Genomic DNA, 26,731 nt, shown 5'->3' with positions numbered 1-26,731 from the left:
CTCTGTGACAACCTAGAGGAGTGGGATAGAGTGGGAGGTGGGAGAGCGGTTCAAGAGGGAGGGGACATATGTATTTCTATGGCTCATTCATGTTGATGTATGACAGAGACCAGTACAATATTGTAAAGCAGTTATCCTCCAATTAAAAATAAAAATTTTAGAAAAGAAGTTAAAGGTTTTTCAACTAAAGATAACCAGAGTTAAGGATCTTTTTGCTACTCCCTTCTCCTCTGGGACAACAAACTGGGGAAAATTTAGCCAGCTTTCTCTGGAAACCTGATATATTTCATTGGTCAATTTAATTGACTGGCTTTGTGTTACATGTATAGGCTTTTCATTCCTATTAGGCTAGTTATACTAAATAATTACATTAATAGGGTGTTGTTCCTACCTTATGTTAGTTTTCACCGATAAAATCAGATGTGTGTTGATTTATGTTGAGATTAGACTTTTATTAATTTGAAAAATATATGGCTTTCTCATTAAAAAGACTGAATTTTCATAAATTGTGGGTACAAATTTTGTTTCTTCATAGAAATCTACTACATTTAATACAAATTATAACTTATCCAAATCCTTCACCTGTTTTTATACATGCTCTCTTCCCATTACTAGAGGAATAACTTCTTGAAGACAGAGTAATTTAAGCTTTTTGTACAATAGGACATTCTAGGTCCTCAAGAATAAAAGTGTTCTTTTTTCACAAGGAATATGTTATTGATTGTACTATTTGTAATATATGCAATGTAAAGCCATTTATAATATTACCATTTATTAAAATAAATTTATACCTGAGCAAAGCAAGCACACCTATTTAATATGCCTTAAGGATATTCGTTTGTATAAATTTAGACAGAAATTTCATCTGTACATATTACAACTTTCTTAATGCCTTAGGCCTTTAAATTTTTCAGGTTCACACTATACAACTGTTTAGTTTATTTAACAGGAATGGAGAAGCACTTTTCCAAAGCAAACATTTAAATTAAGAATTTTTAAGTATCACTGCTTTTCCCCTAAGTTTTTACTCTAATATGCCTCCTTCCTTATTATAATTGGCGTTAAAAAGACAGACATACAAACAGATATAGTAATACGTAGTTTGCCTCTGTGTGTAAAGATATATTTGCAATACTTTAAGCAATTTACTTGGCATGTTGACTAAGAGAAAAGACCAGCAGATTCTCTATGCAGCTCTAATCTCTACAAGGATCTGGGAACTGGGTAATTCAGTCCTTTGTAGAAGCCACTTAACTGAAAAGGAAATAGTGTGCATTGAAGAAACATTGTGTACTGAGAGGGGTCTGATGATAAAGAACAAGGAGGGGAACCCTGGGGCTTGTTGATTTTTCTGACAGGACTTTGGCTGTAATCTTAGTCTCTAAGATTTAGACAAAGCTACAGATAATTTGCAATACCACCCCTCCTATTATCATGTTAATTTCATCTGCTGTCTAGATTCTCTAATTCAAAAACAAAGTAATTGTTGATTCTTTTAAAGCACTAAGTAGCCTTTATTCTGAAAGTTCAAGCATAATTTATTGGAGAGAATTAATGCCATGCTTACACTTTCAGGGTTGCCTTTCAAGTGCGGGTTTAACAAAGTACATCCTAAGGCAATTTCATCTGATCAGGTTTTGTGCCTGGTCTTCACGTGTGAAAATCATTCCCCAGGTGTATTGTGAATAATTAAGATAAGCATAGGGATAGAAAATAGTTATGAGTCCTAGTCTAAAGTCATGTTCACTACGTGTCACGGATGTACCCTTAACAGATTTGACATATTTTTAAAGGAATTCTGATTCCATATAGGTCTAGGGAAAATGTTCTATTATTATTATGTTTATTTTTATGTAGGTACATTGGCTCAGGCCCTAAAGAGTCTGCCTGCAATGTGGGAGCCCGAGGTTGGATCCCTGGGTCGGGAAGATCCCCTGGAGAAGGAAATGGCTACTCACTCCACCATTCTTATCTGGAGAATTCCACGGACAGAGGAGCCTGGCGGGCTACAGCCCATGGGGTCTCAGAGTCAGACACGACTGAGCGACTAACACTTTGACTTTTTAAAATGTACAATTTGCTCAGTTTTTTCTTGTTTCACACCATCCTAGAATGTTTCATTAAAAAAAATTTTTTTTATTCCTGTAAATAGAGAATTCCCTAGCAGTCTAGTGTTAAGCACTAGGGGATTTCTGCTGCCTGGATTCGATCCCTAATCCAAGAACTAAGATCCCACAATCTACACCTCCTGGCCAAGGGGGTAAGAAAATCATCCCTGTAAATAAAATGTATTAGCGTTTGACCATTCCATAGAGTTTTTTAGTATGGATGCTGTAAAGAGAGTTCATGCCTGAGATGTTAAAAAGTCCACTACATTTCAGGAGTCACTTCCAGGAGTGAGACTGTAGTTAACTTTTGAAGAAATGTTGGAATTCGCTGTCTTTCCCGGGTTTTCTTTTCTAAGCAGGCTGTTTTACCCAGTTCACAATCTTAGCACGTATCTTAGCACCCAACACACAGGGCATCCTAGGAAAGCGCCCTGGCACCTCCCGCTAAGGAGGGTACGAATCACAAGCTTCTACAAGTTGATGGACGGGTCGACACTCCGCCCAGCCCCGTCGTGATCACCACTGGACACTGGCGATTGGGTGCGCGTGAAAGGCGCGGAACCAATGGGAGTGGCGGTCTGGGAGAATTGGTGGAGCGCGCGGGAAACGGACCAATATAAACTGTGGCGGGAGATTCGTATTCTGGGCCTTGTCCCGTGAAACATCCTCGGCTGGAGAGTCAGTTGCTCTCCTCTCAAGTTCGAACATGGTGCGGACTAAAGCAGACAGTGTGCCTGGCAGGTACAGAAAAGGTGAGGCAGTCGGGCACAATAGTGGAGGGCAGATGGTTCTCTGGGCAGCTGCGCTATGGGCAGAAGAATAGGGGGCCTCCCCTCCCGTCCGCCAAACTGGTCCAGCCCGCCAGGAAGCAGCAGCCTGATCCCTTTAACCAGGAGGAAGAAGCGGCGGGGACAGGAGAGGCTTGTCTGCTGTTCTGGATCGCGGGGCTCTCCTCTCCAATCCTTTCCAATAGGCTGGGTCGGAGGGTGTGGTGAGAACGTGGCTCCCAGCCTCTTCGTGCCCCCTTCTGAATGCCCCCTTTCCCCTCTCTCCGCAGTGGTGGCTTCTCGAGCCCCCAGGAAGGTGCTTGGTTCCTCGACTTCCGCTAATTCCACGCCGCTTTCCTCAAGGAAAGGTAAAAACGCCCTTGCAAGCTCCTACATGAACCCTCTCAAAAGGAGATCAGGCCAGGCACCACTGTTCCCCATACCCACCGCGGAGTTTCTTTTCTTGAGATCCTCACACCCACCCCCAGAATTTCTTCCTTCCTTGCCTTTTGATGTAATGAGCGAGCCTTGGTCTCTTTGGCGGGCTGGGGTAGAGATGGAGCGGTCGCACGGTCTTCAAAAATTTAAAGCCTTGGGTTAGGGACGGACACACTTTCTCTTCAAACCTGTTTTTCTTTTCTGCCTTAGCGTTGTTATTTTTCTTAATATTTACAACTGGACTTTTTCTTGTATGAGGCTACTTAAGCACTGAGAGATTAGTTGACAATGCTAATCACGTTTTTGTTTTCATTTCTGCATATTGTTCTTTGTCTTTCCTATTACCTTCCTTTCTTCCCTTTTTCTTTTTTTTTTGGTTTGGTGTCTGTGTGTGTGTGTGTGTGTGTGTGTGTGTTCCAACCTTGCAGCTCCTGATTCTGTTTTTGGGACATTAGGAGGGAAAACTGGGCCAGGGAAAGAGCTTCACATTATTCCTTCTGTGCTACGAGAGGTTGAGAAAATACACTGCCATCCGGTGTCTCTCATTCCTCTTAGAAGGAAGTTGAGCAGTTTGGAAGATTATTTCTGCAAGCTCTAGTTAAGAACATACAGGAAAAAGTGTCAAACTTTAGTATGACAGTACATAAGACTAACTGAATAGCTCTGTTTGTGGACAAAATATGAAAAATATTTTCTAGTTGTAAACATCTTGTTAATGCTATTTTTCTGGGGTAAAGAATACATATAATAATGTTCTGCATTATATTAATGTATAATGTACTATTGACTGAATACAACTTTATCATGTCATATTATAAAATTCACTTTAAAGATAGATGTACCACCATTTAATATCCTTTAGATTTGATGTTAAAGAATTGTTTCCCTTTAAGAAATGGAAATTATATTCTTAATTTTTATTTAGTTCTGTTTTATTTTATAGCTGAAAATAAGTATGCAGGAGGGAATCCAGTTTGTGTGCGCCCAACTCCCAAGTGGCAAAAAGGAATTGGAGAATTCTTCAGGCTGTCCCCTAAAGATTCAGAAAAAGAGAATAGAATTCCTGAGGAGGCAGGAAGCAGTGGCTTGGGAAAAGCAAAGAGAAAGTAAGTTTTCATATTCTGAAGTATAAAGAAATACTTATATTCTTGAAAATAAAAGACAACTAAATATTGAGTAACTTTAAATTTTCTCTTTGAGCAGATAAGAAAATACAAACCAGAAGTTTTTTAAACTATGCTAACCTCTTATTATGTCATTCCCAAATTTCAAGCATCAGTGAAAGGTATTATTTTTACTCATTTACTCAAAGAAGATCAGTTCCCATTCAAATGACAAGTGCTACCTTTATTAACCATGAACTTCTGGTCTTTATTCTCTCTCTTTTCTTTTTTCTATTTTCTATAGTCCTTTTTATTTTCAAAAAGTAATTTCCATGTTGGTTTACCTCGATTTCCATTAACCCCACCTTTCAAAAAACTAGTAGTCCAGCTTCCATAGGAAATATATAACCAATGTGGAAAAGTTGGAAAATACAGAAATCCCCATCACTTAGAAACAACCAGGACTAACACCATGGTATATTTCTTTACAACTTCTCTGTAAATACATAAAGATACTTCAAAACAAAACAAGATGGGGATAAAACTGCACACATGCAGAGTTCATTGTGTAAACTTTTTAAGAAGATACTTAAATCATGCTTTCAAGCTTTTTTCTTTTTCTGGCATGGCTCTTTTCAGTTTATTGCATGAAGGAGTTACACTAGTCCAAGTTAAAAGAAGACCCCACATGGTTACATTATACAAGCTGTGAAGTTTTTAAACTTGTGAAAAGGGACAGAAGGGAAATTCTACTAATTGAAAGGAAATCCTCACTTAAGTTTCAGTGAGCCAAAAGCTCTTAAAACCCGTGAACCTTCAACTGGTGGTCCTTAGCCAGTCCAATCTCTACCAGGAACTGGCATATGTTCTTGCGCTGTTCACCCTGTAGCTGAATTACTTCTTCATATTCTGGATGCTCAATTACAGTACCAATGCAGGCAAATTTCTTCTTAAACGCCTTCACTGGTTTCTTTTTATCGTAATCATCAGAGATCCCTTAGTAGTAAGGGTCTTCCTGCCATTTCTCTGTTGAATTCTTATATGGATACAATCCTCAGTGTCAGCAGGAAGCAGATCATCACCCTTACTTACATCAGCAAAGGGGTCGAAAAAGCGGAGGTTCTGGAAAGCAGACATGATTCCTTTTCCTCAGTGGAAACGGCCTGTGGAAGGCAGCGGCAGGAGAAGGCGGGCAGTGGGTACCAAGCCTTGGGAAGTGAGGGCCCTCGAGCAGGAGGCTGCTGAGTCCTCGGTGGCGGCTCAGTGACTGGGGCTGCTTTCAAGCTTTTAATGTCAGGAAATGCTCATGATAAATGTTGAGCAAAACTGGATTCAAAAGTACAATCATTATTGCATAAAAGACATGTATATAAATACACCAAATCTCTATACAAAATATACCAAATATCATGAGTGATGTCACTGGGTAAAAACCTCTCCTCACACTCAGTGCTACCAATTTTCAACAACAAACATATTTTAAGAATTTGGGGGGAAAGTACTTTTAGGAGGAAAAAACAAGGGAAACCTGCTTTTTAAATAGATTTATGAGAAATAGTGCAGACTCTCTAAAGAGTGTTGAAGTTTTCATTTCAAAAATAAATTATTTGACTGGAGGTGGGGCATGGTGAGTGTGGGTGGTATGACATCACTGCCATTATGAAGCCTTCTGATTTAAGACCCTGCTAGATACCTCCCAGCACCAGCCAGGAGCAGGTGATCCCCCTGGGCACCAAGCAGCAAGCCGGCCCAAGGTGGAGTGATAACATGGACAAGTGGGCGATGGCCGGGCTCACAATGGGGCTGCTGCTTCTGGTACTGCTCCTGCCCAAGCAAGTTTATTCATCCGTTCCTTTAACCAGCACAGAAGGTCCTCCAGTCCAAACCACAGCGGTGAGCTGTGCCTTGCGGTCAACAGCTAGTCTCCTTGTTGTCTTGCTTGCCCTTCTACATCTCTACCATTAAGAGACTTGGCCAAGAAACTCTAGGTTTACCAACCCATATTCTAAAGCCCAGTCCGTACGGCATCTAGAAATTCTGTGTCAGGAAGAAAATAAGAAAGTCTTCATCAAATCCATTAATTCCACCCCTTATTTTATTAAGGCAGAAAATGTTGAGAGTCTCAAATTGGATTAGTTTAAAGAGCATCTGAAGGATTTGAGCAGATAATGACAGCCAATATTAAATCTCCTGGAGTTTCATTATAAGAATGGAGACAATATCAGGAATTAATGATGTGATTAAATGTAACAAGAGACATGGACATTTCAAACTACCTTGCATCTAGATAAGAATAATTGCATCTTCATCTAGAGAAAAAGGATGAGCTATGGAGTGGAGATTCAGTTTTCATTTTGGTTCAAGAAATCTAGAAGGTAAACAATTAGGTGATGCAAAAAGCTTCAGTGATTCTGTTTATGATGTACACTGGAAGGAATCAGCAGTTATTAAATCCTCTGTGTATTGTTTCAGCAGTCCTGGTTTAATGCTGATATTCTCTCCATAAGGTTTTACATTGTTTTCATTGTTCTCTTGGGAACTTAACTCTTTTCCTCTGGGCTTTTGAATTTGACTTTGCATTTGGATTTCTGTAATAACTGAGATGTTCCAAGGCAATAATGGGTTGGAATATACTACAAATCCAAACATAGGTAATCCCTGCATATGTACTTAAAAGTCAAATTAGTTATTTCCTGTCACACATTCCCATCCAACAATAGTGCCAGATTAGTTTAGCTAATTCTGATCTCTTAACTTGATTCCAAAGATTAGAAGTACATTGACCTCAAACAATCTTAAAATATTGCTTTTTATTTCTGCATGTACTGAATAATTTTTAAAACCTAAAAATTGAAGTTTTGAAGGCGTGTTTGATAAATTTGGAAATTAAAAGGCAAATATATGAAGGAGGTAAAAAATAATGTGTATTAGGTAGTCGGGAAGTGAAGACTGGAAACTTGTCTGCATTAAATTCATAACTGTTTTGTGCTTTCTGTAAATAATACATTTATATATTAAACTTGATGAATAAGAATAGCTACACGTGGAACACTTTTTACATCAGTCATTATTTTTAGATGATTCTAAACCTAAGTGGACTTGATTCTGGAAAGTAAAACTTTAAAACTGCCTTGATGTATAGAAATCTATTTAGAAGTAGAAATCATTGGTTTACATGTTCATACAATGATGCTTAAATGATAAGTATTCAATACTTATAGTACTCTAAATAAATTTTAACCAATATTTGTCATCTTTAGAAATCTAAACAGGAACAACCAGACCTAACATCCATCTCAGGTTATGTGAGATCCATGTGTGTGAATGAACACACTCTTGCTTCATATCTGAACACTGTACACCTATTTTGGATTGTACATTGTGTTTGGATTTGATTTGCATTGAACACAGCTAGATAAAAGTAAATGGTTAAAGAGAAGTTAAAAAAAAGGAATTAACATATAAAATTATATTTTTGCATCTAAAATTTTAAGACAATATTGTTCATAAGATCATTTAGTAAATTATTATTGAGTGCTTACTATCCAACTTATGAGATATTTAAAAGGAATGTCAAATTCTGGAGCAGTAGCTGAACTTTATAGTTTGTTGCTATATTACTATTATCATTTCTGTTAAAATAAAATCAACTAGCAAGAGGATACATTTTTGGACAGAGTATTTTTTAACAGACTTATTATCATGATCCTAAAAGTCTCTTTTTAGGATCTTCTCATTTACTGGCACCATTCTTCCTTATTCTTTCTCATTCTCATATGAACAAACTAATAGTCAATATTCAAGAATATTCAACAATCCTCTTGAATTATTTGTGCCTTCAATAAAGGGCTTCCCTGATGGCTCAGAGGTTAAAGCGTCTGCCCGCAATGCGGGAGACCCAGGTTTGATCCCTGGGTCGGGAAGTTCCCCTGGAGAAGGAAATGGCAACCCATTCCAGTATTCTTGCCTGGAGAGTTCCATGGACAGAGGAGCCTGGCGGGCTGCAGTCTATAGGGTCGAAAAGAGTGGGACACGACTGAGCGACTTCACTTCACTTCACTTCAATTAAAGAAACAAAATATTTGGCAATATAGCCAAATATGGCTGTACCATTGATCATCATAGCAATAAAACCTATATTGCAGGTTTCCTATCATATAATGAAAGATTACACATATAGTCTCATAAAGAACTTTGATCCATAGTATAATAAAATCTGTGACATAAAACTAGGCCTCTTTCTTAGATTTGTTATTGTTTGAGAGTTGCATTTATCCCTTTATAGTAAATCAATAGATTGACTTTTTTCTCTCAGTTTTACTGAGACGTAATTGACAAACAGCACTATGTAAGTTTAAGGTGTACAGTCTAGTGATTTGACTTACCTACATCATGAAATGATTACGACAATAGGTTTAGTGAACATCTATCTCATATTGATGCACTGAAGAAATAGAAACTTTTTTTTCCTTGTGATAGGAACTCTTTCAATAGTTTATTATTAAACTATCAGTATATCAGAAGGACTTCTACTATAATCTCCCCAGTTCTTTATTTGGAATATGGCTACTCTTATGGCTTTATTATTCTCACAAAGGTAGGGTAAATTTCCCTGTTGCATAGGGGAGAATCTGAATCAAGAAAAACTGTCTTCTTAAAACCTTAAATCAGGTCTTTGAAGAAAAGAATTTTGGATTACAATAGTGTTCATTTGTTAACTTCATTTAATTTCTAGGAAAATACAATGAAGACCTTTTGGTAATGTAATAGTGGATGAGTCAATAGTAATGTTACACCAAGTCAGAATATCCTTGTTTTAGCTTCCTTCTTTCACCTTCTAGCTCTATGTTTAGATCTAATTTGAAAACTGACTGTTTTAGGATAGATCTCACAAATCTTTACCAGCTCTAAAAAATTCTGATTTAAAAAATTTAATTGATTTTTTCTCTATAAAAATTATACTGAGTACCAGAGGACTTTGGGATAATGTAAGTTGTTTTTCAAAAGCTATGTTTACCATATGCCAACAATACAATTTGGGCATTTTCTAATTAGATAATACATTCATAAATTCCAAAGGATATACAGTCAAATATGACAACTTGCTGTTTTCTCTGTTCAAGTGGAATGGTTGAATTTTTTTGCTTTCTATTATCACGGAGTTCTTGCTGAAGGATTATACTGCTTCATCAGTCTACTTAACGCATTGAAAGAAGATGGTATAGAAATAGAGATTCCCTCTTAAATAAAAATGGCAACATGTTCTAAAGGGGAAACTGACTTGGCAAATTAAGAGGCAAAATAGATTATTAAAAATTTTTGTCACTTTAGTATTTGGAATTTGTAGGGATTTGTCAGTTTATGGGAGTTTAATTTTCTCTCATTTCTAGTCACTTGACCAGATCCACTGCACTGTTAATGTTCTTGATCTATGTAAGTTTTTAAAAACTATTCATGTTTTGTTTTTAAAACATTCGACTCGGGTGACTACTGAAGTTCTCTTTTCTTTCCACAGAGCATGCCCTTTGCCACCTGATCACACAGATGATGAAAAAGAATAGAACTTTCTTATTCAACCTTGACTGATGTCTCCTGTTTACTCTGGTATTCTAGGATGTAAATTTGCATAAATGTATTTGTTCCAATTAGTTTTGTTGAGTAGGCATTTAATTTAAAAAATGAGGCTTTTTTACATTTAGTTATTCAAAAGCAAGTAGTTATGATATTGGAAAATCTGTAAGATTAATTACGGTTAACACAGTATTTGGTTTCCTTTACCTATTATTAAACTTTTTCTTGCTAAAATTATTACATGGTATTCTAATTATGAATCTGCTGTATTTGAGATTTGCTAGATCTTTGTACTGTTGCCATTTTATTGGCATTTGATTATTGGAATGATGCCATATTTTTCTTCCTTTTATTTGCTTTAAAAAAGCAGAGGTAGATTTTTGCACAGTTAAAAAGTAATGTTAATTAAACTGAACCTATACCCTTTTTAAGAAAGGGGGCCAAAGAGACAATGTTGCAAAAATCTGGATGGCTGTCTACCTTCTCCTTAGAAAAATTTACAGGCAGTTTGGTCCTAAGGTTTAAAGGATTAATAAAGCTTCTGAAAACAACAGCAAAAATATAAAATTTTTTTATATTGCAATAGTGGAATTCCATAGTGGAATCAGACAGGAAAATTCCATAGACTACTTTAAAAGAGAGGAATTTCCCTAGAATATACCTTTGGTTTAGTGTCATAAAATATTACCCTTTGGGCCTACGCTTTTAAAGTTGGAAATCAATAAAACATGAAAGACAGATCATGCCATAAACTCAGAACTGTCTAAAGTCCTTACAGTTACTATCATGCTTTTCAAGATAACCGGGGGTATAGTCGAAGTGGGTATAGTAGTACTTAGTAACTGATGTTTTTCTTCCTCATCAGGCTTTTTGCTCACTGACTTCCTGTTATCAAAGTTAGCCATATTTAACAGATATTCTTTTCTGAAGTTTTTTTTTAATAAATGAATACTTACTTTCATAAACCTATCCATGTGTGTGCTTTCTATGATTTTATCCTACTAGGTATTTCTATTTTATTCCTTCCAAATGCAAATCATTGTACAGGCCTGATTTTATGAACTTCCAAAATAAGTCCTGATGACTATAGATTATATTTTTTGCTTAGATATTAAACATACTGTTACTGAATTGGGACCAGAGTTTTATCCTAAGTTCTTCCTTGATAATTAGGCTTTTGATGGATTTGAAACCTGATTTGCTATTTTTCATTGATGGAGAGAGGAACTTGATGGAAAATGTGTCTAATGAAGTCTAATTTTGATATGTAATTGTTTCCCAAAAAATTTGACCTAAAGAAACTGCTGCTGCTGCTACTGTTGCTAAGTCACTTCAATTGTGTCTGACTCTGTGCGACCCCATGGACTGCAGCCTACCAGGCTCTTCCGTCCATGGGGTTTTCCAGGCAAGAGTACTGGAGTGGGTTGCAGTCTTTTCAAATACAATCCTTTCAAAATATATAATTGTTATCACTACAAACAAAGCTAGTGGAGGTAATGGAATGTTAGTGATGTCTAACTATATTAAGGAGGGCATGGCAACCCACCCCAGTATTCTTGCTTGGAGAATCCCATGGACAAAGGAGCCTGGTGGGTTACAGTCCATAGGGTCGCAAAGAGTTGGACACAAGTGACTTAGCAACAAAGCGACTTTATTAGGCAGACTTCCCAGGTGGTGCAGTGGTAATGAATCCGGCTGCCAATGAGGAGATGGAAGAGACATGGGTTCGATCCCTGGCAAGAGATGCAGGTTTGATCCCTGGGTCAGGAATATCTCCTGAGGTAGGAAATAGCAACCCACTCCAGTATTCTTGCCTGGAAAATTCTACGGACAGGGGAGTCTGGCAGGCTACAGTCCATGGGATTATAAAGAGTTGAACATGATTGAGCATACAGCACATACATACAACTTTATTAGAGGTCTCATATCATCTGTTTCCTTGTCAAAACTTTTTTAAAATGTAGATTGTCAGTTTAGCCCCTTTTAAACGTAAATATGATCATGATGGTGTGATCACTCAGCTAGAGCCAGACATCCTGGGGTGAGATGTCAAGTGGGCCGTAGGAAGCATCACTACAAACAAAGCTAGTGGAGGTGATGGAATGCCAGCTGATCTATTTCAAATCCTAAAAGATGATGCTGTGAAAGTGCTGCTCTCCATATGCCAGCAAATTTGGAAACCTCAGCAGTGGCCACAGGACTGGAAAAGATCCATTTCATTCCACTCCCAAAGAAAGGCAATGCCAAGTAATGTTAAAACTACTGCACAATTGCAGTCATCTCATACACTAGCAAAGTAATACTCAAAATTCTCCAAGCTAGGCTTCAGCAGTACGTGAATGAAGAACTTCCAGATGTTTCAGGTGGATTAAGATAAAGGCAGAGGAACCACAGATCAAATTGCCAACATCCGTTGGATCATAGAAAAAGTAAAAGAATTCTAGACAAATGTCTACTTCTGCTTAATTACGCTAAAGCCTTTGTGTGGATCGGAACAAACTGGAAAATGCTTAAAGAGATGGAAATAGCAGACCACTTTACTTGCCTCCTGAGAAATCTGTATGCAGGTCAAGACGTAACAATTAGAACTGGACATGGAACACCAGACTGGTTCAAAATTGGGAAAGGAGTATGTCAAGGCTGTATGTATTGTCACCCTGCTTATTTAACTCATGTGCAGAGCACATCATGCAAAATGCCGGGCTGGATGAAGCACAAGCTGGAAACAAGATTGTCGGGAGAAATATCAATAACCTCAGATATGCAGATGACACCACCCTTATGGCAGAAAGTGAAGAGGAATGAAAGAACCTCTTGATGAAGGTGAAAGAGGAGAGTGAAAAAGCTGGCTTAAAACTTAACATTCAAAAAATGAAGGTCATGACATCTGATCCCATCACTTTGTGGCAAATAGATGGGGAAACAGTGGAAACAGTGAGACTTTATTTTCCTGGGCTTCATCATCACTGCAGATGGTGACTGCAGCCATGAAATTAAAAGACGCTTGCTCCTTAGAAGGAAAGCTATGACCAACCTAGACAGTGTATTAAAAAGAAGAGACATTACTTTGAATTGATGTTTTTGAACTGTGGTGTTGGAGAAGATTCTTGAGAGTCCCTTGGACTGCAAGGAGATCAATCCTGAATTTTTTTTGGAAGGGCTTAGGCTGAAGCTGAAGCTCCAATATTTTGGCCATCTGATATGAAGAACTGACTCATTGGAAAAGACCCTGATGCTGGGAAAGATTGAAGGCAGGAGGAGAAGGGGACGTCAGAGGATGAGATGGGTGGATGGCATCACCATCCAATGGACATGTTGACTCAATGGACATGAGCTTGAGCAAGCTCTGGGAGCTGGTGATGGACAGGGAAGTCTGGTGTGCTGCAGTCTACAGGGTTGCAAAGAGTAGGACACGACTAAGCAACTGAACTGACTGAAACATAAGTACAGTCTCCCTATTTTATGTTGAAACTGAATCAAAAAATGAAATGTATATATTAAAAAAATAAAGTAAGTTTTAATTTTGTACCCATCTTCACAAAGTTTAATCTGGCTTTTCTTTTTGAATGGATTATTCAAATAATTAGTGTTAAAGTCCTGAGCAAACAATGACTAAAGCTACTGTTATGGAATTTTTGAATGCTAATGGAATTTGTGAGGTTCATACAAATTTTATGTTTACATAGTTTCAAAAGGCAGATAATACTATAGTGAAAATTATAGTCTGCTCAGGTTTATTTATGAGATGACAAATACCATTTTTTTAAAAAGCAGAAAAATAAAGCCTAAACTAACTGAACTTTTCCCATATTATATATACAATGCTTCCAAATCTCATTGTATTTCGAATTCTTCAAGCTAACTCACTTTTGGAAAAATTGAAGATTCAGCTGGGTCTTAGTCCAACTAACATTGTTACAATGGTTCCTTTTACCTTTGAGGATAGCCTGTGGAGGTGGAAAACGTTTTCACTGAATTCCCCAAAACTGGGAGGAGCGCTAGAAGCTATCTTATTCAACTCAAGCCGCCTACAGCTTTTCAGTAGTTGGACTATTTTATTAGCTGGCAGTGCTAATTGAAAATGCTATGAGTTAAAAATTTCATTTTTGGACTTTCCTGGTGGTACAGTGGATAAGAATTTACCTGCCAATGCAGGGGACAAAGGTTCAGTCCCTGGTCTGGGAAGATTCCACATGCCTCAGAGTAACTAAGCCCATAACTACTGAGCCCGCTTGCTGCAACTACTGAAACCTGTGCACTGGAAGCCTGTGCTCTGCAACAAAAGCCACCATAATGAGAAGCCCATGCACCACAATGAAGAGTGGCCCCTGAATGCCAGCACAACCAAAAGAAATTTTTAAAATTTTTTTCTTAACTCCCCTCTTGTTCTTGGTTCTATCCTTGAAATAACAGAAGTTTCTCCTTTCCAAAACAACCTTCAAGTATTTAATAATGGTTGTTATATCTTTAGCCTTCTCTTCCTAAGTCTAAACATTATATTGCTTATGGCACATGAATCCTAAGTGAGTTTCTGTAAGCCCCTTGTGCAGGGCGCCATGCCTTGTGTGTTGTATATTGCTTAGGCAGATAAACAGTAAATCTAGCTTTTTCTTCTGATACCAAGTATTCATTAATTTTGGTATCTTTATGTTTGTCTATTTTGTCTTTTGTATTTGGAGATGCCAATGGAAGTCTAAGAATATTTGAATATTTAAATACCAATCATTGATTAACAGTATTGGGTTTCCAAAAATAAACATTAGATAACCTAATTCTTTCTCAAATGATTACAAAGGACAATTTAAAAAATGACAAAAAGCTTTGAAGAGATTGAGAAAAAGGCTAGAGGTATCCTGTATTGATCTGAAGGATGAAGGTACAGTATTGACCTTGAAGGCTGTTTGAGATCTATCCTAGATTTGAGAACACTGTCTTAATTATGGTTCATATTAAGAATATGGATTCCTAGGGACTTCCCTGGTGGTCCAGGGGTTAAGACTCTGCATTTCCATTACAGAGGTTGTGGGTTCCATCCATGGTCAGGGAAGTAAGATCCCACATGCCGCATGGCATGACCAAAAAAGGTAAATAAAGTTTAAAAAATAAAAAGTTGATATGGATAATAGTTTTTAAAAAAAGATTATGGAGTTCTGTGATACTGCTCACAAAATCCTGAAAGTGTAATTAAGCTCACATAGCTAATTTTAGGTGTGGATTGTGCTATATACTTATTTGAATTTTAAAATATTTATCAGTATTTAGGTGGATTTTCATACAATAAAATGCATATGTTTTCAGTGTACAAGTTTTCATAAATGTATACACCTATGCTATACATCTTTAGAGGTCTCCAAGTAATGACTGTATTGAAAATGATGGAATTAAATAAGTCAAGTGATCATTTAGGAATCAAGCCAGGTATTCATACACCTACAAAAAACTAACTGAATAATTTTTTAAAATTGTAAGAAGAGAGGATGTAAATGCTACTGTATGTCATATTTCTTCAGACAACAGGAAAAATGAATGATGCGTAGGAATTTGCAGTTTTATATTGGCTTAAACTACCAACTAGGAGAAGGCAATGGCACCCCACTCCAGTACTCTTGCCTGGAAAATCCCATGGACGGAGGAACTTGGTGGGCTGCAGTCCATGGGGTCGCTAAGAGTCGGACATGACTGAGCGACTTCCCTTTCACTTTTCACTTTCATGCATTAGAGAAGGAAATGGCAACCCACTCCAGTGTTCTTGCCTGGAGAATCCCAGGGATGAGGGAGCCTGGTGGGCCGCCGTCTATGGGGTCACACAAAGTCGGACACAACTGAAGCGACTTAGCAAACTACTATTACCCAATAAAACATTTATTTCTATAGAACAAATTTACTATATTTATGTTATTAATATTTAAAGACATCTAAGTCCAGCGTAGTTTCATTTTAGATAAGTTGTTGCTCATTGGGCTTATTGTTTACTTTTCTAATTAAAAATTTTAAAATACTTAACCCGGTGGCAATTGACATACCAAGCTCTATTTTGCTAATTATAGCCAGTGTATTTTTAAAGAACAATTAATTGTCCTTTAAGTCTGACTAGATGTACTCAGATTCTATTTGCATTTTGTTTGTGTATACTCCCACATGTATGCATGTCCAGGGCAAGGGTTGAAATGTTTTAGACTTCTTTAACAATGTACTACTGACATTTGAACCTGAAGTTATTTCCTTCAGGTTTTGCTAAATAGACTCTTTCTAGTGAACTAATTTAACACTGTCTCACATGTACAAGAAACTAACAGATCTGCTGTTTCTTTAAAGTTACCAAAGCTCATTCCCTCTGCCCTGGCTAGGTGGACAACTGTTCAATATTGGTGACTAAGGCTATCATAACCAGTAAAATTATTATGCCCAAATTATTATGACCAATAGCCAGTAGTTGCAAAGACATTCACTGCCATGGACTAGAGCAGGGGTCCCCAACCTTTGGGATCTAATGCCTGATGATCTGAGGTGGAAGTGATGTAATAATAGCAGAAATAAAGTGCATAATAAACACAATGTGCTTGAATCATCCTAAAACCATTCCCCCCAACCCAGGTCGGTGGAAAAATTGTCTTTCATGAAATTGGTCCCCGGCGGCAAAAAGGCTGGGGACTGTTGGACTAGAGAACAAATTGAGGAACTACTATTAAGCTTTATTGTGATCCACAAAGTCAAAGGCTTTGGCATAGTCAATAAAGCAGAAATAGATGTTTTTCTGGAACTCTCTTCCTTTTTCCGTGATCCAGCAATAAACTGGAAAATTCTGAAAGAGATGGGAATACCAGACCATCCGACCTGCTTCTTGAGAAACCTGTATGCAGGTCAGTAAGCAACAGTTAGAACTGGACAAGGAACACCAGACTGGTTCCAAATAGGAAAAGGAGTACGTCAAGGCTGTATATTGTCACCCTGCTTCTTTAACTTCTATGCAGAGTATATAATGAGAAACGCTGGGCTGGAAGAAGCACAAGCTGGAATCAAGATTGCCGGGAGAAATATCAATGACCTCAGATATGCAGATAACACCACCCTTATGGCAGAAAGTGAAGAACTAAAGAGCCTCTTGATGAAGGTAAAAGAGGAGAGTGAAAAAGCTGACTTAAAACTCAACATTCAGAAAACTAAGATCATGGCATCTGGTCCCATCACTTCATGGGAAATAGATGGGGAAACAGTGGAAACAGTGGCAGACTTTATTTTGGGGGGCTTCAAAATCACTGCAGATGGTGACTGCAGCCATGAAATTAAAAGATGCTTACTCCTTGGAAGGAAAGTTATGACCAACCTAGATAGCATATTGAAAAGCAGCGACATTACTTTGCCAACAAAGGTCCATCCAGTCAAGGCTATGGTTTTTCCAGTGGTCATTTATGGATGTGAGAGTTGGACTGTGAAGAAAGCTGAGCACTGAAGAATTGATGCTTTTGAACTGTGGTGTTGGAAAAGACTCTTGAGAGTCCCTTGGACTGCAAAGAGATCCAACCAGTCCATTCTAAAGGAGATCAGTCCTGGGTGTTCATTGGAAGGACTGATGTTGAAGCTGAAACTCCAATACTTTGGCTACCTCATGTGAAGTGTTGACTCATTGGAAAAGACCCTGATGCTGGGAGGGATTGGGGGCAGGAGGAGAAGGTAACGACAGAGGATGAGATGGCTGGATGGCATCACTGACTCCATGGACGTGAGTTTGAATGAACTCTGGGAGTTGGTGATGGACAGGGAGGCCTGGCGTGCTGCAATTCATGGGGTCGCAAAGAGTTGGACACAACTCAGCGACTGAACTGAACTGTTTAGTTTTACTGCTTTTGATCAGATCTGTTCAAGACAGGAAAGTCAAGCCAAGATGTACACTCATTTTTCTCTGAATGCCCGATTACACTTCTCTGAATATTTAACTGCCATAAAACATATAGGTCATTTTTCTAAAAAGAGCATTAATTATGTAGATGGCTTTTGGTCCAAGAAGTGGTTTTCCCAATATATTTCAAACTCAGATCACTTCAGCACAAGGCTATATGAGGTCTCTTATTAACTTTTCTTGTCCACAGTACAGGAATGAAAGTTTACTCTAAGTAGATTAAGTATCTTCCTCCTTCCCAGATTTGATTAACGGCTTCCTTTGGCCTCTTCTCATTGTTTTTTTTTTTTTTTTTTTTAAGAATTAATTATTTCCAGATCATACACAAACAAGTGTAATCCTTACAAAAGAGAAGATGGGTGAAACTTTCTCACCATTGGGTTTCAAGGGCTTGTCACATGAGAACGAAGTGCATGAAAATGGTTTTATAACGGAAGAGATTTAAAAGCCCAGTTGAAACATAACTGAAAATCCACAAGAGGGAGATGCTTGCTAAACCGCCAGAAAGTAACTCCCTGGAGGGACCTGAGAGAGCCTTAGGAGGAGTCAATAGGTCCGCCCGGGATTCAGGGAGGGAGGAACAAGGAGTAAATAGTGGTTGGGGGGCTCGTAGGGGGAGTACAAGCGAAGGGAAAAGCAGAATTGGCTTCGTGACTTTGGCAGCGGCTGGTGCTCAGTCCAAGACCAGGAGCAGAAGGTAAGAGTGTGTTACCCAAGAGGAGCATACATTCCCAGTTACCTCCTGATGGTCCCAGAAGTAATGGGGGCGGTTGTCTTTGAAGGCGCTTCCGCTTAGCAACCCCACGCGGTTGCTAAGGAGGGGCGACGGCGGGGATGACCCGGAAGTGGTGTTGTCCATTTCTCACTGCCGGCTTTAAGTTTGTCCTATCGGGAGGGCCAGGGTGCTCTGCGCCGGGCCGAGGGTGGGGCCAGCGCTAGAGGTTCCGGATCGGCTTCAGCCGCCGCTCGGCTCCTCGCCTTACCCCTCCCCTCCCGCACCTCTCCTCCCTCCCTTTCCTGGGAAAGAGAAGCCAACGCTGCGGGTGGGTAGAGAAGCGCTCGGCGCCTCCCGGAGGGGACTGCGCCCGCCCCATCTGAGTCCCGAAGCACGGCCAGACCAGGTACTCGCTCCGTCTTCGACGGGGTCCAGGAGGCTGGAGCCTGAAAGTGTGTGTGTGTATCTGGGGGCTTGTGGGGAGCCCCCCTCCTCCAAATCGCGGAGAAGAGCGCGGGGATACTGGGTGGGGCGGAGGCCGGCGTGTGTGACTGTAGAGGGTTGCGGAGGTGGAATGGAAGGGTTGGGGGCTCACGGCTGACGGAGAGTTTCGGGCGGTCCGGTCGAGGTTGCGGAGGAGGCGCTCCCTCGTATACTGAAGACTTCGGCCAATGTGGACCGGGAGTTTGCCACCTGGAGGGTTATCTCTGAAAGAGGGGGGCATCCTCTGGGTGCAAAAGGAGAGCCCGGACCCTGGTGAGCTAGATGGGGCAATCTCATACTTCCGTTGCCCGACTCTTCTGCCCACCTCGCTGGGATAGAGCCCGGCTTCTAGGGTTGTGGGGGTTGTGAGTCGGCTGGGCACCGCGGGGAGCCGCCCTTGGCGGAGCTAGGGCAGTAGAGTGGGTAAGGAGACCTCCCTCCTCACAACTTCCGTGCGCTTCCCCCACTTCTTCCTTTACTGCTCTCTAGCCCCAGTGTCTACAGGAGCGGTCCCTCACTCCCCAAGTGGTGCAGGCATCACAGAGTAAAAGAAAGAGGGTGGAACTGGGTTTGTTTCCCATAAATGATGCTTCGAATGTTTGAGAAGTGCCAGATTGACATAGTCAACCAAGTCTCCTAGGTCAGTATTAAGTCTGGTGTGAATTTTAGAAAAGTGCAATCCTGAAAAGCACCAACCTATAGTCTAGTCTGGCATATCCTTGTTTGGTAGGTATGCTTGTTTATAACAAATAGACTTGGGGGACCTTCAAAACATAGAGGTCTAAGCGAGACATGTTGAGGCAAGCCTTTGCCAACATCTTTCTTACCTGCCAGTGAGCTTGCCCTAGTTTAAATGAAGCAGAAAGATCCTCTTCATTTATATTTCAATCAGAGGCTGAATTGTAGGTTCTGTGTGGTTATAGATGTCTCAGAATAGATACGTGAACGTTCAAAGAGAGTGGGAGACAAGGTTCCCTGCTTTTGAGCCTATCTCTTAATCTTTTAAGGAGATAATTGTGGTCAAGTGGAAGTATTGGCTTTGAGGTTAGGCAAATCTGGGATTGAACCAGGACTGCCTCTGGATAGTTGTTGACCTTGGGTTAAGTCATGGAACCTACCAGAGATTCAGTTTCTTCATAAGTAGCATGAGTTAGAATTCTAATCAGTTTTATAAAAGGGGGGTTAGTGTATTTAAATAACAGCTTTAAATGGAAGCACCTTCGAGTTGAAAGATGAATTATGAATAATCTTACACAGTCAGGGCAGCCCAGTTTTGTGGAATGAGCTTTGAGATAGGAGCAGAACTGGATAATGTTCCAAATCATGTATACACAGCAGGACTTTCATTAGCTTCTAGATATTGATCATAAGTAGCGTGAAACTCAGTTGTTAGTAGTTTCTTAAAACTCTGAAAAATAAAGCAGAATGTGTGCATTAACTGAAATGACCAAGAATGTTTCAGAGGTTTTTTTTTTCAGATTTGTGATGTGTATAGTATGGATTGATAAAACATTGTAAAATGTATAATGTATATAAATCTTAATTAACATCACATATCTCTGGAGAGAATTGAAATTGGGGCATAAAATAGAAAGTAGTTGTAATTTTAAGAATAAAATAAATACAAGTAGCCATGACTCATCTTGGAGTTAAACTGTTAGCAAAACTTAGATTTTTTTATATGTGTAATATATGTAAAATAAGTGAAACGGAATGAATTTCTGCCCTTAAGTCTTTTGTGATGATTATGTAGAAATATATCTCAGAAACATGAAATCTTTATGTTAATTGTTTTGTAGATTTTAAAACAACACAGTTAATTTGTAACCTGTTGTATGTCAGATTTTCAGCTCATGTAGTTTGCTTTTTGATGTAACTTAAAGTTAGTAATTTTGGGGGGTGGGGGAGGTTATGCAGAGTGGCCTACAGGTGTCGGACTCTTTGTGACCTCATGGACAGTAGCTCTCCAGACTCTGTTGTTCATGGGATTCTCCAGGCAAGAATACTGGAGTTGTTTGCCATTTCCTCCTCCAGAGGTCTTCCCGACCCAGGGATTGAACTCCATGTCTCCTGCGTTAGCAGGCAGCTTCTTAATAACTAAGCCACCTGGGAAGCCCTTAGTTCCCTGACTAGGGATCAAACTTCTGTCCCTGCAGTAAAGCACAAAGTCCTAACTATGCGATCACAGGGAATTCCTGGTAATTTAAAATTTTTAAATGTACTTTATACTCAACAGATAAATAACTTGCTTTAATAATAGTTTTTTTGTGTGTGAAAAGCGGTTACAAAATGTGTGATTCAGTATTACTTTTTAGAGAAGTTTATAGGTTTTCCATAATTTTGAGAGAATTTTCAAATATATTTCTCTGTGTTTTTCTTAAACAAAGTTGAATTTTTTTTTTTAAATAAAACTGTCCAGCTATGTTGCATGCTCATTGAGGTACAAATACTATTTTAAATTTTATCCATCACTGCAGCTGCGTAATAGGCACCCAGTAGATATTGGTCAAATTGATAACTGAATGGATATATTTTAAATTATTGATAAGATAGTTATACTATTTTTTAAAGAATTGAAATTATGTTTTTACTATTGTCGTAGACTTTTTGTAAGGTTATTCAACTTTCTAAATGGCTTTTCTGAGATTGTAAAGTCTTTACTATATATCTAAACATTTAACGGTTTTCCTGGATCATTATTTTTCAGCATCTTTTGAATCTTAAAGTTGAGACCGTATTATCTTGCTTTGGTAAAGCCATGAGAAGCTCTCATTTTTTCTCTATCTTCTCATAAAACTTAAATAATTTATTTTGGTATAAGACATAAGATACTAGCTGTAAAAAGATATATCAGAAATGTGGGCAGTAATAGAGACTGTTACATATGATACTTTTCTCAATGACCTTTTCCACTTAAACAACGTATGTGGCCATTCCACGAATGTTTGCAGTTGTCAGTTATGGAATTTGCTTGTCAGGAAATCTAAAAATGACTAAACCTTCCTTTAACGTCTGTCTCTTGGATGATCTCAGAAAGCCTTAGGAAAGATTGGGAAGGTTTATATAGCATACTGGAATATATACTGAACAAAGCACAGTTAACTTTATTGGTGTTGCCAAACCAGAAGTGAATTACTGTGGAAATGTTTCAGAAATGCCAGGCAATGCTTTACTCAAACCAAATGAGTATTCCTCCAGAGCTTGTTTCTATTTTAGAGCTTATTTCTTTTTTGGAGCTATGATTTGGTCTCTAGTAAGGATAAATAATCATTGTATCCAGAAAAAAAAGGCTGATATCATAGACAGACTTTATTCTCACCAGTCTTGATAGAAACTGCTTCAGTGGCCTCAGATAAATGAAAGTAGGTTTTCATGAAAGAACTTTAGAATTTGTGGAAGGATAGTTTTTCTCTATTTAACATCTAACTTGTCTCTACTCATTTCTGCCTAATATAGAAGCTGGGAAGAAAAAAAAAGAATGAATTTACTTCAAAATTAGCATTTTATGTTTTGTAGGTTATTTGGAGAACTAAATTGGATTTTGACATTATTGAGATTGTGTTCAAGATGGACTCAGGGAAAAAAAATTTAAAGAGATGCCATCTGTTTCAGATTCCTATTCCCTCACCCCTTCATATTTTGTAGCTTTGAATTCATCAGATTTTTTTTTTCAAACATCAAACCCCTCAGTAGATTTAGGTTATATAATTCCAGTTGTATCAGTGAACATGTAGCTAAAAGAACTTGCATTTTATATTGAGTTACACAGAAAGATCTCAGAGGTTGGTTAAAAGTAATTGTTATTTCAAACTATCTGAACATTATATACCTTCATGCATCTTTGTTATCATTTGCTTAATAAATCATTCTTGTCATTACTGCTTGCCACTTATGGGTGGAAGCTGCTTAAAAAAGTGGATTATGGAGATATATAATAAATCCTTTTTTCCCTCTGTTACAGCTGGAAGAGAAGCTTCTTCTGGAAGAAGATTTTTTTAATTTATTGATGAATCCACTTAAACTTATTCTTTCTTTCTTTCTTTTCCATCTTTTGGCCTCACCTCATGACAAGTAGGATCTCTATTTTTCCTTGACCAGGGATCGAATCCAAGCCTCCTGCATTGGAAGCACGGAGTCTTAGCCACTGGATTACCAGGGACATCCCTAAATATATTCTTTTAATAGTGAGTTTTGCCTTGTTGTTTCGGAGAAGGCAGTGGCACTCTGCTCCAGTACTCTTGCCTGGAAAATCACATGGACGGAGGAGCCTGGTGGGCTGCAGTCCATGGGGTCTCGAAGAGTCAGACACGACTGAGCGACTTCACTTTCACTTTTCACTTTCATGCGTTGGAGAAGGAAATGGCAACCCACTCCAGTGTTTTTGCCTGGAGAATCCCAGGGAACGGAGAGCCTGGTGGGCTGCCGTCTATGGGGTCGCACAGAGTCGGACACAACTGAAGCGATTTAGCAGCAGCAGCCTGTTGTTTAGTTGCTAAGTCGTGTCCAACTCTGCGATCCCATGGACTGTAGCCTGCCAGGCTCCTGTGTAGGATTTCCCAGGCAAGAATACTGGAGTGGGTTGCCATTTCCTTCTCCAAGGGCTCTTCTTGAACCAGGTATTAATCACGCCTCCTGTGTCTTCTGCATTGGCAGGCGAATTCTGTACTGCTGGGCCACCTGGGAAGCCCATAGGGATGTCCAATTGTTTTATTAAAATATTTTCTATCCTGACATGTTAATGTGGTAGTTTTTAAAAAAGACTTTATTTATTTTTGGCCACACGGCATGGGAGATCTTAGTTCCTCTACCAGGGATTGAACCCACACCCCCTTCAGTAGAAGGTTGGAATCTTAACCGCTGGACCACTGGGGAAGTCCCAAGACTTTATTTTTTAGAGCAGTTTTAGGTTCACAGGAAAGCTGAGAGGAAGGTACAGAGATTTTCTTTCTACTCTGTGTTCCCACAGATGCATAGCCTCCCCCATTGTTGATATTCTCTACCCAAGTAGTACATTTGTTATAATTATGAACCTACATTGATAGCTATCTCCCAAAGTCCATAGTTTAATTTAGGATTGATTCTTGGTACTGTACATACTATGGGTTTGGAAACATGTGTAGTAACATTTATCCATTGTAATAATATACAGAGTATTTTCAATGCCTAAAAATCCTCTGTGCTCTGCCAGTTTATCCCTCCCACCACCCTAATTCTTGGGTAGTTTTTTCTTTTTTGGAAATAAAATGAATAAAATAATCCCTGGGGGTGGTTTTGAAATGAGATTTTTCTAACATTTTGAGATGTAATTGTTCAGTCTCGAGTTTCCATTTCAGAAATGTTGATGCTGGGTCATTAGGTGTTAATTGACAGGTGCTGTAATTCTTTGAGATATGTAATGGGGCATTAGGAAATGTGAACTAAATGTGGTACTTTCCACATAGCAATTACAGGTGGTAAGGAGGCTTGATAAGAGATCTGAATTCAGGAGTTTTGAACTGTCACTAAAGTTAAGGTCTTTTGCCACTTGCATTTTATTGCCGTGCAGGTTTCGGCTACACAGAGTGCTTTTGGCTGTCCTCTCCTGTGTCATCTTCCTATTACGGTTGTTGAAGGCCATCCAGAAACTTGAGGTGGCAAAGTCTGAGTAGGAAGACACATCATAGGTGCTGCTGTAGTTGCCTGATATTTCAAATTCAGGTTCAGAGTGGAAATAACTATTTTAAAATTAATAAAATGCTGTCCTGACGCACTGTTTCTCACATAGCCCAAGTAGTAATTGTTAGAATCCTCTTTCAGTTGGCTTTATAACTGTCCTGTCCTGGTTTTCTAGGACACCTATTTTCCAAAACACTTTAACCTTAAATTGGTATTGTGACATCCAAATACTCCAGTCATCTAGAGTATGACGCAAAAAATGTTTAAAAACTCCATGCTTGATGGATTTTGTTTCCTTTTTCACCTAGTTGAATAAAACAGACCTGAGGAACGATCTGTTTGTGTGAAAGCACTTAGGTTTTCCAAAGATAGATGCTCTCCCAATCAATCAATACATGAGCTTGTTTTGCCTTTAATGGAATCCATCTGGTTAATGCTTATGTTTCTTGAGTTTCATAGATTATGGAATCATAAAGTAAAAGAAAACTTGGAAATGGACAAGTTAGACTTTCTCATTTTACAGCTGAGATTACTTAAGTATAGAGAGACTGAGACTTGATCTAGATTGTATAGCTGATGAATCACACTGGAACCCAAGTCTCCTGGCTTCTATTCCAGTTGTTTCTGATATAATATACCAGTTCGTTCTCTTAATGAAGATAAACGATTTTGTAAGAAGTAAAATTTCCAAGAAATTTAAGTAGACTGTTAAATAACTACAGAATTAAAATTATTTAGTTGAAATCCTAAATTAATTAGTTAATTTATGAAGTGTTGAGTTAGTATTTTTAAATACTAGGTGTCACTGGATCTTTAGTTGCAAGCAAATTTGTTACTTTTCATATACTAGATAGAAATCAACCAGTTCAAAAATAATGAAGATATTATAGCCTATATTTAGCAAGCACATATTTGACTGCATTAAAATGAATCTTAATGTATTTTTTTCTTTGCGCAGTGGAGATAATCTGTTAATATTTAATGTCATAAAGCAACAGTGGAGTTCTACTTTATGTAGTGGTATATTTATAAAACTAGAGTGGAGTGTTATGTAAAACTGAAAAGTACAGATTAATTTAATATGCATCTGGTGAATTCAGGGCTTGAAGGATGCACATCTGTTGAGAAAACAAATCATAGAACTATTCAGAGCTTCAGCATCTTTAAATATGTGGGCTTTGATTCTCTTTAACTGTTTTGAAACAGTCTTTAATGGATTTAGAAAAGGCCATTTGCTCTAAGGAAGCAACTGTGAAGCCATTTATGATGCTATTAATCATTTTATTATTCTCCACAGCATTTTGATACATTAGTGTTTTTTTTTTCTTTTTTCAGTTTATTGGGGGAGGAAGGAGTTAAATGACTCACAGTAACAAAATGAGTTTGTTGCAGAACTGTATTAAAAAAAAGAGTGAGTATAGTTTCCTGAACTGGATAGAGTAGAAGTATTTAAAGCTCTGAATTTCAATTTGAACGCATAATCGGTGAGGAAACACACTGAGTTCCTACTGTGTATTATTACTGTACTAGTATTGTAGTTAAGGTGGAACTTCAAGATATAATCATTGATCAAGCTTGAGAATGAATTTAAAATGAAAGGTGGAGAGTAACATGGTTTCATGTATAACTAACTGCAAACTTGTTACACTCTAATAGCTCTATAGGAATTTGGGGGGGAGAAAATTCAGTGAGCATTCATTAATTCTGATGGGAAGAAGATTGAAGGTAAAGTAGAGATCTCAACTTTGCTGCTTATTAAAATCACATGGGGACTCTTGTCCCAGGATCAGTTGAACCAGAATCTCAAGGGTGGGACATTCATAGTTTTTTTGTTTTGGGGCCGCATTGTGCACCTTGTGGGATCTTAGTTCCCTGACCAGGGACTGAACCTGTTCCCCTGTCCTGAACACTGGACTGCCAGAGAATTCCCCTACTCCTAGTTTTTAAAATCCTCCCCAAGGTGATTGTAATGTGCAGGAGGTGTTGAGAACCAC

General features: G+C 38.5%; 2 protein-coding genes and 1 pseudogene across 6 annotated transcripts in view; 2 read left to right on the top strand and 1 right to left on the bottom strand.

The window, feature by feature from the left end:
* The first annotated feature begins 2,703 nt into the window (after positions 1 to 2,703).
* Positions 2,704 to 10,956, top strand: PCLAF (PCNA clamp associated factor). Of its 3 annotated transcripts, none has more exons than XM_040226739.1 (4): positions 2,704 to 2,860; positions 3,166 to 3,243; positions 4,257 to 4,419; positions 9,932 to 10,956. In XM_040226739.1, the coding sequence occupies exons 1-4, from the start codon at positions 2,815 to 2,817 to the stop codon at positions 9,975 to 9,977; spliced, it is 333 nt and encodes a 110-aa protein (XP_040082673.1). In that variant the 5' UTR covers positions 2,704 to 2,814; the 3' UTR covers positions 9,978 to 10,956. The 3 variants fall into 3 exon arrangements, with proteins under 3 accessions (XP_040082673.1, XP_040082674.1, XP_040082675.1); XM_040226740.1 differs by lacking the exon at positions 9,932 to 10,956 and adding an exon at positions 4,517 to 4,599 and having other exon boundaries at positions 2,712 to 2,860; XM_040226741.1 differs by lacking the exon at positions 4,257 to 4,419 and having other exon boundaries at positions 2,730 to 2,860; positions 9,932 to 10,002.
* On the bottom strand, positions 5,040 to 8,293 carry LOC120853099 (annotated as a pseudogene).
* Positions 10,957 to 18,831: 7,875 nt separating the features above from the next.
* The window catches only part of CSNK1G1 (casein kinase 1 gamma 1), a 148,867-nt gene continuing 140,967 nt past the window's right edge, over positions 18,832 to 26,731 (top strand). For all 3 annotated transcript variants that reach the window (XM_040226723.1, XM_040226722.1, XM_040226724.1), the window contains exon 1: positions 18,832 to 19,005. The gene's annotated coding sequence lies outside the window, so the exon portion shown is untranslated. The remainder of the gene's footprint in view (positions 19,006 to 26,731) is intronic.

The sequence above is a fragment of the Oryx dammah genome, unplaced genomic scaffold (assembly GCF_014754425.2).
Source record: "Oryx dammah isolate SB20612 unplaced genomic scaffold, SCBI_Odam_1.1 HiC_scaffold_26, whole genome shotgun sequence".
NCBI lineage: Eukaryota > Metazoa > Chordata > Mammalia > Artiodactyla > Bovidae > Oryx > Oryx dammah.
The sequence above is the reverse complement of the archived record's forward strand: the minus strand, read 5'-3'. Positions and strand labels throughout refer to the sequence as shown.

Excerpts from the sequence above, each read along its gene's own strand:
- PCLAF (XM_040226739.1), top strand. The coding sequence starts at position 2,815 with ATGGTGCGGACTAAAGCAGACAGTGTGCCTGGCAGGTACAGAAAAG. Across the intron at positions 3,244-4,256 it reads GCCGCTTTCCTCAAGGAAAG|CTGAAAATAAGTATGCAGGA; the intron begins GTAAAAACGCCC and ends TTTATTTTATAG. Across the intron at positions 4,420-9,931 it reads TTGGGAAAAGCAAAGAGAAA|AGCATGCCCTTTGCCACCTG; the intron begins GTAAGTTTTCAT and ends TTCTTTCCACAG.